Genomic DNA, 10,688 nt, shown 5'->3' with positions numbered 1-10,688 from the left:
CTGTACCGAATCTCGCGCGGGCAACGGGCGCGCGCGTTACAGCGGAGTCAGTTGCAGCCGCAATTTTCAGCCACACATCGGTGACGGCTAAAGTTCCTGTATGTATTGCGTAGCAAAAGAATTGCGCGTCTGACTGTCACAGCTGAGGGGCTGAGGTTTCCAGTTCGACAGGAAAGCCGCTTTCCTGTCCAACTTCGACAGGAAAGCCGCTTTCCTGTCCAACTGGGATTGGCCAGCTGATAAGCATCCGACCAGGGTGCATCCGACTATCGGGCGCCAGTTTTTGTCGGTGCCGCTCCTCGCCACTCCTCCTCGCCGCTGCCGCTGGCGCGGCGGCCAGGCGTCAGCTCCTTCACGAGAGACGGGTGGCTTTCCCGGACGACCCGGAACTCAAGGCGGCGGGTGGATGCGCAACTCTGCCTGCCCCGGCTGCCGCTTCGGAGCGGATTCGGAGCGGCGGTGACCATAGCCCATGAAAGCGGCTTTATCTAGCGTCCTATCTCACGCATAAGGAAACTAATACCACCAGAAGTGACCGGAAAAAAATTCCCCCGCATTTCCCCGAGGGGAGAATGTGAAAGTGCGAATGCACGGTTGTCGGCCCCCTTGCGGCGCTTGCGCTCGGCCCCCGCAGCCCACCGCCTCGCCGCCTTCTCTTCCATCTCTTCCATCGGGTTTGTAGTATCACGTGTACACCACGCAGTTATCAAGCCGCTATAACGCCGCTGAGTCGCCAACGCACGCCGCTGACGACGTAGTTTGAATGCGTTAAAGATATAAGGCGCGTCACTACGACTGGTATCAGCGTCGCCTCCGTGGTTTGGCTGCTTCCGGTTACGCTCGTGAGCGGCCGCAGGATGCTTGGCTCCGCTGGAGCGGTTAGTGCGACCATGACTGGTCGCGGAAACAGGCTTTTTGAACAGGACGCTGACGATTACCCAGTTTCACTGCCTATGTTACCGACAGGACGATGTGTTTTGAACACAGTTTTTATTCATGCTGACGTACGTGCTCGGCCTTATCGAGTGGAAGAATTCCGGGACATGTTGGCTCATCTGACTCTGCTCCCCGAGGTGGTTGCCTTGGGGGCGTATCAGATGAATCATGTGTGGGCCGTCACCTTCAAGGACGACGCCGGGGTTAAGAGGATGCTCTCGTGCGACGACGTCAGGGTCAAGGAGCGCCGGTGTATCGTCATCGACCCCGCAAATCAAGACGTGCGCCTCAAGATACACTGGCTCCTTCACAATGTTCCGGACGACGACGTTCGCGCGGCGTTGGCACCGTACGGCCGAGTCATTGACGTGTCCCGGGAGCGCTGGCGCGTCAGGGGCGTGCAGGACAAAGGCTCGACGACGCGGTCGGTGACGCTCAGGCTGAACTCGGGCGTGAGAGCCGACGATTTGCCGCACCAGCTCCGTGTTGCAGGTGAGCAGGCGCTCGTTGTCGTACCTGGCAGGGCCCCGCAGTGCCTGCGCTGCTCCGGCACGGGGCACATGAGGCGAGACTGTAAGGTGCCGCGCTGCACACTCTGCCACCGTTTCGGGCATGAAGCGAGCGAGTGCGTGCGAACGTACGCGAAGGTGGCCGGACGGCGAGTAGACCCGGAACAGACCGAGTATATTATGGACGAGGGGGAGACAGAGGAGGTGGCAGCAGGGGGCGGCAACGACCCTGGGGTGGCAGCTGCACCGCAACAAAAGGAGAACTCTGATAAAAAAGTGGAGGCCCTGGTCGAGTTTCCCGCCTTGGCCAGTGCCGTGCAACCCGAGCAGAGCGACATCCAGACAGGTGATGCCGAAGGTGGAGGCCCGGTGAACGTCGAGGACAAGGTGCCCGGGGCAGAAAATTTCCTTCCCCTTCAGGGAGCGGACTTCTCAAATGGAGACGACGACGACGAAGCTTTGCCGAAAAGGCCACGCCAGGAGAAAGTGGGGGTGCAGGGAGGTGGGGACGGATCTGGACCTGTGAAGGTGTCTGCAACGGGGACTTCGTCGAGGCGCTCGAGCTTCAAGCCAAAACCGAGCACGCCTTACGACAGAGGACCAGCGGCATCAAAGAGCCCGTAAGAACACGCTACTTGTCACCACTTTTTCCGGACTGCTAAGATGCCGTTGGAAAGTCTTTGTGTCACTTAAAACAAAAAAGTTCAGGTTATGCTCTAGGGATGGTCGTCGGCTCGCTGGGTTTTTCTTTTTTGGGTGTTTAGGGCAGAGGGAGAGAGGGTTTTTTTTCCGTTTTGAGTATCTTATAAGTCGACGGTTTTCTTTTTTTGCGTGTGGTTGCGTGTGTGTGTGTGTGTGTGTGTGTGTGGGTGTGTGTGTGTGTGTGAACGCCGTAAGTTGAATATATTCTTCATTTAGGAACAAAATGTCTTCCGTCACACCCCACTTAACGTTGCGTGTTGCCACTCTCAACGTGCGTGGATTAGCCGACCGCAAGCGACAAAGTCAGCTGTACCGCATTATAAATGAGCAAGACCTTGATATAGTGGCTTTGCAAGAAACGAAAGTTGAAAGCGAAGAAAATACTGAGCGTATGCTACGTAGTTTTTGTGCACGTTATCAAGTTTGTGTAAGCCATGCAGTGGGCTTCTCAGCTGGGTGCCTCTTGTTAATTCGCCAGAGTATTGGGGCGACGGTTCAAGCCGTCACATCCGATACGAGGGGGCGGATGGTGGTGTGTGATCTTGTTTTTGCGTCGAAAGAATGGCGGGTCATTTGCGTGTATGCGCCGATAAGGGTCGATGAACGAAAAGGGTTTTTTCAAGAGTGTCGCGCTTGGCTCGGCACAGAACGTGCTCTTATTGTGCTGGGAGATTTCAATTGTGTCTGTGCCGCTCGCGATAAATCGAGCACCACCCCCTTTCGTGACGGAAGTACTGTAGTACTGGATGAAATTATGGCTGATTTTGGCTTGGAGGATGTGGGGAACTTAATTAGTGGCGCACATCAGGTGCAGTTTACACACTTCCAGGGTGCCAGCCATGCCCGGCTGGATAGAGCATACGTCTCGCTAGAACTTGTGCCTGAGTGCTGCCAGTACGCTGTCCTTCCTATATCCTTTAGCGATCATTGCCTTGTTTCGTTTTCACTCGGCAGGCCCGAGAAGAAAGCGTCAAAGTTTAACTGGGATTTGTGGAAGATGAATAGTAAGCTAGTACAAGATGAACAATTTGTAGCAGATGTAAAAGGGATGATGGAAAAAATAGATGGGAGTGAGACAAGCTTGACTTTCCAGTGGGAAATGTTCAAGCAGAACGTTAAGATAACGGCACTAGAAAGGTCTAGTGTCCTCAGAAATAATAAAATGAAAAACGAAAAGGTGATTCGTGAAAATTTAAAAAAGCTTACAGAATTTGAGTGCGAATCACCAGGGCTTTTTAAAGAGGACATTAAATCACTGAAAGCCCAGTTGGAGGCCATGGAAGAAGAAAGGTATCATGGCGCATTAGTGCGAGCGAGGGCGGAGAAATTGCTTTTGGGTGAAGCCCCCACTAAGAGGGCCATCAGTTCGGAGAAACGATATGCAAACAGAAACATGATAACTGATATTGAATATAAGGGTGCGGTGTCTAAGGACCAGCAAGTAATTAAGCGCGCGTTTTTCGAGTTCTATAATAACTTGTTTGCACGTCATCCCATAGACCCGAATGTTTTTAAGGAGGATTTCATGACGTTACTGCCTGTTGTAGAAGATGAAATGAGGACATATCTTGAGGCCTCTATTTCAATCGATGAGGTAAAGCAAGCGATTTCTGAGCTAAGTCCGGGTAAAACCCCAGGCCCTGATGGTTTGTGTGGAGCCTTTTACAAGGCTTTCGTAGATGAACTCAGCCCCATCCTTTGTGCATTATATGAAGAGGCCTATGAACTTAAAACTTTGCCCCCATCCTTTTCGAAATCTCATACTGTGCTCATCCCAAAAACGGAGGATGCAAGGGAGTTGATGAGCGTAAACGCGTATAGACCCATAACTTTAACAAATGTAGACTACAAGATATTAATGAAGGTACTCGCTAAAAGACTACAGACTGTGATGAAAGACTTGGTAGGGCAACACCAAACCTGTGGAATAAAAGGTCGCTCAATTACAACCAACATCCATGTAACTCGAAGCATTTTAGAATGCTGCGATTGCATGCAGTCCGCTGTGGCCCTCCTTCAGATCGACCTGGAAAAAGCTTTTGACCAGGTCTCACAGGAACTGTTGCTTGCTATTCTAGAGCACGTCAACGTTGGAAAGGTTATTACTGATGGAGTGCGTATGTCGTATAAGGAGTGCACCACAAGTCTTGTTATAAACAAGGCACTCAGCACTCCAGTAAAAGTGTCACGTTCGGTACGTCAAGGGTGTCCTCTTTCGCCCTTACTTTTCTGTTTATTTATAGAGTCCTTTTGTTTGAGCATTAAGAACAGTGTCAGTATACGCGGTTTTCGGTTGCAGTCATGCGAAGTGCGCGTGCTTGCGTACGCCGATGACATCGCTCTTTTTTTTTTGAAGACAGAAGCAGCATAGGGGAGGCCGTTAAGATACTTAAAAGATTCTGTTATTGTACCGGAAGCTCTGTCAACTGGAAAAAATGCTTGGGCCTGTGGCATGGTAACTGGGATGCGACACCAAGCATATACGGAGGTATAAGCTGGGAACAGACGCCTCCGAAGTATCTCGGTGTGCCACTAGAAAACTACCGCGATAGCGATCCTTACTGGCGAAGGCAGGTGACAGAGCTGCGCAATAAGACGGAAAAGTGGGAAGGGAAAGGAAAAATGCTGTCAATGTTCGCTCGCGCGACAGCGTGTAATCTGTTTTTCGCGGCTAGAGTGTGGTACGTGATGCAAGTGCTCCACTGTGCGCGAGCAAATGTGCAAAGGCTGCACCGCGTGTTTGCCGTATTTATTTGGGGGTCTACTTGGGAGCGGACGAGTCGCACGAACTTGTTTCGACGTGTCCGCTCCGGGGGTCTGTCACTGGCACATCTTTTTTTGCGTCAAGTTGTAAACCGCCTTTTTTTTCTGCGCGAGGTGCAAGATCCTTTCTTACGCACCGTTATTCAGGTACGCTTGGGCAGGGTCTTACCACAGTATGTTGTTAGTTCAACCCAACCATTAGCCGGCGGTATTCATGGGTATTTGCGTGAAGTTGTCCAAGCGGCTCAATTTTTGTGCGCACGATTTTCCATGGAATACTTGTGCAATGTGCAGAAGAAAAAGTTGTATAGAGATCTCCTTGATGTTTGTTTGCCAGTTCCACTGTATAGAACGTTGTACCGTGCAGGAACTGGCCAAGATGTACTGAAACGGGTCAAAGCAATGGCGGTTCCACCTGGTGTCAAATCCTTTTTCTTTAAATTGCACGCCGGTGTTTTACCTGTGAAAACGTGGATGCAGGAGAAGGGCCTATTTGTCCCGTGGGGTGTGGACTGTACCCTGTGTAAGAAGCCCGAAACAATTGAACATGTGTTCCTGGATTGCTGGGACGCGGTCTTTCTTTGGGACGTGCTACAGCGTACCCTGAAAAAGGATTTCCCTCTTGATTGTCACGGCCTACGGTTCCTGTGTGTAGAAGACTGTAATGGTGTACCTTATGATTTGTTAATGCTTTTGGTCTTGCACGGCATATGGAGGTCTCGCATGGCTTTCCGCAACAGTGATATCGATGCCAGGCCAGCGAGGCAGTACTTCTGCGAGAACGTCAGACGGATAGTAGAAGTGTGGAAGGTCCAGCCGTGTGTACCGGACTGGATTTTGGAGGTGGAAAAAGTATTGAACATGCCGCGTTTTTAATTTGAGCTACGCTAGCGACCATAGCGTTAGCGGTTTTACCCTTGTTGTTCATGCCTTTTTGTTTTAGTTGATGTCCGAACCCGGCAATAAAGAAAAAAAAAAAAAAAAAAAAAAAGCCTCCGTGGCTTGGTCGGTAGAGCGTCGCGCTGCGGCCGCAAAATCCTCGGATCGAAACCTGGCGCCGGATGCTGTTTCTTTTTTAAATATAGAGGAGCACTGCGGACGCCAACGCCGCCGCCGCCGGCGGTGGATGGTTTGGGGTCGCTTATAAAGTGCATTCGCACTTAAAATGTCTGTACAATCTCTAACATTTCTGTCTCAATAAGCGCCCTCACAGAATTAGTAATCGTGGTTTAAGACGCCGTGATCACGCCGCCGCTTCAGCAGTCGTTCAGCGGCGTCACGGCGATTGGGAAAACGGGTGTGCAGCCTGTTTCACTGCGAATATGGTTAAAATGATATTGGATTTATGCATTAACCTGAAGCTACATGACTACCGGCATTTATTACCCTTAAGTATTCGATGCTATCTTCAAGCACAATTGGAAAACAGGCATATTTTAAACTGACCAACATATGCTCAGCTGCCTACGAACTCAAGCTGTCACGCTGTGCGGCTATGGCTGAGAAATTCGATAATTATGTGTCAACAATTGCATTTAACAAAATCGTTACGAGATGGCACGAGCTTTATGACATAGCTGTGTGAAAAACGAGGAACTGTTTTGTTTCAAGATGCGACGAAAATGCTTGCGTGGTTCGAGGTTGACTTTTTCACGTGCACTGAATACATCAAACACAAAAGTAGGGCTCGAACGGAGTCCCCCACCGAGAAGGCCCATGAAACAACCGCCATCATAACGTTGACGGTCGCTGGCGTATACGTAGTTTCTTTTTAAAGTCGGGTAAGTACCAAATTCCCACAAAGTTTATTTGCTCACATACACAGTTGCCAAGTTGACAAACACACTTGACAAATCCGCAAAAATGACAAACAGAATCTCCTGCTATGTACAGAAATTGGTCTGCAAATATTGAGATTAAGGTACCTGTTAAGGACACTTTGAACCGCGATTCGGTGGAATTGGTCTTAAGCTGCTTCCTATATTTAATACAGAATTTCGCGTATTAACCCCACAGCAGCTCTCGTGAAAGGTGCGAGGTTGCTCCGGGTCCGTAAAAGCATTTAATATAAGCTATAGGCGTGCAGTGCCATCGGCAAACCTTGTTGTGCGATTGGCCACGTTTTCGTCAGAAGGATTGATGCGTCGCTGAACGTTAATAAATACGTCTCTTTTTGGCGAAGCACTCGCTACTGCTTCGCTTTTCGTTGAATCCAATCTAAGCGTGCCATATGAAGTTTCATATTTGAGCATGTTACTGTGATCGATGAAGCCGACTAGAAACAGATTGATTGATTGATTGATTGATTGATTGATTGATTGATTGATTGATTGATTGATTGATTGATTGATTGATTGATTGATCGATCGATTGATTGATTGGGAGGTTTGACGCCCTGACCCTACACAGGCGATGAGGCGCGCCGTACAGTGGCGGCCGCGCTTCATCGGAAGCAAACATCTACTAGAGGAATAGTGGAGGGAAATATCTACTTGCGGGGTGTGTCAGTTCATGTGCCCTACACGAAGACGGATATAGGTAGGCGCATTCGCTAGTTGTCCGGCTGTGCTAAGTACTACACACACTTGTGGACAAATTTTTGGAGTCCCCGCATATCCACTTCCAAGGGAAAAGTTGCGGGGTTTTTCGTGACGCCGTTTTTGCCCGCCTCGCAGTGCTCCGACAGCAGAAACCCACACCCCACTCTTTAAATACGTGAGGTATGCATAACAAAACGGCAAAGCTGCTGCCAAACTGGACTCGATAGATCAACAGCTCTCTGGTGAACACACTGAAGATGTCGCAAAAGCCTCCTCATGGCCCCGCCCACTAGCAAGCTCTACTGTTGCATAGGTGTTTCCTTCTCGTCCCCATTTTCTCCTCATCCTCCTCTTTCATAAAAATCTTTCCGGTTGCAAGACCCAACCATTCAGCCGTCTTGGGAAAAGATTTATACCGGAACGAAGAAACGAATGAAGAATCTTTATTTGGACATGAGTATACCTATACCTGTGCTACCCGGAAACTTGGTCTACATACAGTTGTCTACGTAATCACAAGTTCACCCTGTTTAAATACAATGCACCGCAGGATGAACAATCCACTTGAAACCCACGAGAATGGATTTGAAGAGGCAATACTGTATATAATTGTTTTACCAACCACGTTGCTCTATTTTAATGTTGTCTAATTTTTACTAATGTTTTGCAGCAATTTAACTGTAATAAATTCCATGCGTAATAATTTCGGGTGATCAATCAGCGATATTACAAAGAAAGAATCCGAGGGGTTCTTTGAGAAAAAACTCGAATAAATGAAGAAGGTGGAATAATCGAGTCACAGTTGTAAAACGCGCAGTAAGAAGTGGGCGATACGCCACACGTTCTAATACTTCTTTTATTTTTCAATGCCGGCTTGAAAAGTCCAACAGAAATAAACAGGGGTTAAACGCTTGCAGACCGAGCTATTTATGCTTACATTTAATGCATATTTTTTTACAGCAGTAAGCATGCTCGGGTAAGCATTGGAAGTTACAGACGCACACGTAAACGCACAAGCCCCAGCGCGTACTAGGTATGTAGGCGCACTACGCCGGATATAGACGCCCAGCAGTCGGGCGCGTTGAACTTACACTGGCCAACTGACTTACGTGACTTTGTCTTCTGTGACTGCGTTTGTCGAGATACCCAATGCTTCCCGAAACGAATACTATAAGGCGTAACAAACATTTCTCCTGGCACAAAACGCGTTCAAAAAGCAACGGGGGGGTTCACAGTGTTCCCGTGCTGTGTGCTGGCGCCATCTAGGAGGACTGACTGCAGACAAAGAGTTCCGCCATTCGCTTGAGACCTAGTCCGCATTCTCACCTTCACACCCGTACTTGCCTGGATACCCCATTCCAGGCATCACGAAACGCACCATTCGGCGGGAGAATCAAGATTGTCTCTGAACTTGAATAGAGGAACGTCTGGTAACAGACAAGGGCTGGGAGCGCAATAAAACACGAAATCCTTCGAATAAAACAACTTTTATGTTACTGCATGGCCTAAGCTCATTTCAGGACGAAGGTATTTAAAGCATATTTTCTAACCTCCCTTTGGGTTGGATTTATTGATTGCATGCTTCGCCCCCGACCCTTTCTTATTCTTAAATTCGTCGTGGTAATGGTTATATTTTTATATCTGGCGAAAATGGACTAGTCCAGCAGTTTAGCTTCTCTCGTTAATCAATAAGAGTTTAGGAAGACACGCTTTCAATATCTCGTATAAGTGGCAGTGCCGGTTTGTTTTATAAAAAGGCCCTCTTGAAACGTGAGTGTTTAGACAAAAAGCCAGTGCGAATATAGAGCCCTTCAGATTGCACAATATTGTAACGTGGCGGTAGGACAGACGACATGAACGATGAGACAGTCGAACGATCTATTTACAGATTATTTACATGGCGCCCAAGCTAGAGCCCGCGCAGTCAGAGCGCACAGACAGATCTTCTCCGTCGTCGTAGTCTGGGCTTACTGAGCCACGCTGCGTTGCCCTCTTCATCGTCTTCTCGTGACAATATTGCAATAATAAATGCCCTTCAATCCGGATGCAAGTCATCGGAAATGGGCGGCTTGGCGTAAAACCGTGTTAAGAAAGCATAGTGGAAAATTGGGTTCAATCGTTAATAGAGTTCCCAGGAACACGTGCACCGATTCAGCAGTATGTGTACAGCATATGAACACTCCATCACCACGCGGCCAACCACTTTGCGCGACTTTCACAGATGTTAAAGGCAACGCTGACCAAGCGCAGATGTTAAAAGACGCTTCGACCAGTATTTTTCGTAATTCTGATCCGTATAAACGCTTCGTGTCGTTTTCACTTTCGAAAACGTTTCTATTGGAACACCTCAGCAAATCCTACTGACCGTCATCGTGAAAAAGAATTTCGAGTTCCATGATAACCTAACGAACGCTCAATTTTATCCAACTGGCATCCAATTTATTCCAGGCACCAGCGAATTTAATCCAAGCACAATCGATTTTATTTCAGGTGCAAGTGAATATAATACAAATGTCATTCAATTTATTCCTGTGCAAACCAAATTATTCCAGCCATCAGAAGGTTGTTCAGGAGATTTTTGTGGGAAATTATTCCCTCTTTTGCCGAAGTTGTGGCGTGTCATATGACCTTTTTTGTGTCTATGAGCGGGCCGTGCGTCTGATGCGTAACCATGTAAATTGTGAGGACCATAAAGAGTAGCGTGACTGTTTTAACCACCAGCGCACCGGATCCAGTGTAAGATGAGTCACATCCGTCGGGCAGGTGTGAGCGGCCCTCTTTCGTAAATACCGATACTGATATCGAGATAAATGAATTCTAATGCAAAGTTAACGATCCGACTGTATCGCTACTTCAGTGGTGGAAGTACATTTTGACTTGCGGTGCTAAAACTGTGTAAACAAAGCAACGTGAACATTAGAAGTGGCAGTGGCATTGACAGCAGTAAAATGTCCCTGGTAAAATAGGACCGCTCTCCTGGTCTACGTGCGTTAGTAAATGTCCATTAAGCTGGCGCGTAAGATATGTTGCACACTCATGGATCAAGAAACACCTCGTTTTCGGGGAAGACCCAAGAAAGCGCAGGGTGTAGGCAAGAAGTAGTACACCTCCGTTTCGAATGTCGACAGAGCCAGAATTGTTAAGGTGTGTCGGCGCGGTGGCGATTTAAAACGTCTCGCTGAGACTCTCGGCATAAACTTCAAGACGGCTACATCCATTGCCACAACAGACAACAGCA

The 10,688-nt window shown here is 48.4% G+C and overlaps 1 protein-coding gene across 1 annotated transcript; it reads left to right on the top strand.

The window, feature by feature from the left end:
• The first annotated feature begins 839 nt into the window (after window positions 1–839).
• LOC144149233 (uncharacterized) lies at window positions 840–5,901 on the top strand. The gene is made up of 2 exons (XM_077680774.1): window positions 840–2,065; window positions 5,278–5,901. The coding sequence occupies exons 1-2, from the start codon at window positions 858–860 to the stop codon at window positions 5,348–5,350; spliced, it is 1,281 nt and encodes a 426-aa protein (XP_077536900.1). The 5' UTR covers window positions 840–857; the 3' UTR covers window positions 5,351–5,901.
• Window positions 5,902–10,688: the final 4,787 nt, after the last annotated feature.

This window comes from Haemaphysalis longicornis, unplaced genomic scaffold (genome assembly GCF_048455015.1).
Source record: "Haemaphysalis longicornis isolate Haplotype H1 unplaced genomic scaffold, Haemaphysalis longicornis Haplotype H1 scaffold_8, whole genome shotgun sequence".
NCBI classification, from domain to species: domain Eukaryota; kingdom Metazoa; phylum Arthropoda; class Arachnida; order Ixodida; family Ixodidae; genus Haemaphysalis; species Haemaphysalis longicornis.
This window is presented reverse-complemented; position numbering and strand designations above follow the sequence as displayed.

Bases quoted from the DNA above. Each gene is read 5' to 3' on its own strand.
- LOC144149233 (XM_077680774.1), top strand. From the start codon at position 858: ATGCTTGGCTCCGCTGGAGCGGTTAGTGCGACCATGACTGGTCGCGGA. The intron at 2,066-5,277 runs GTAAGAACACGC...TGTACCGTGCAG, and splicing joins CCAGCGGCATCAAAGAGCCC to GAACTGGCCAAGATGTACTG.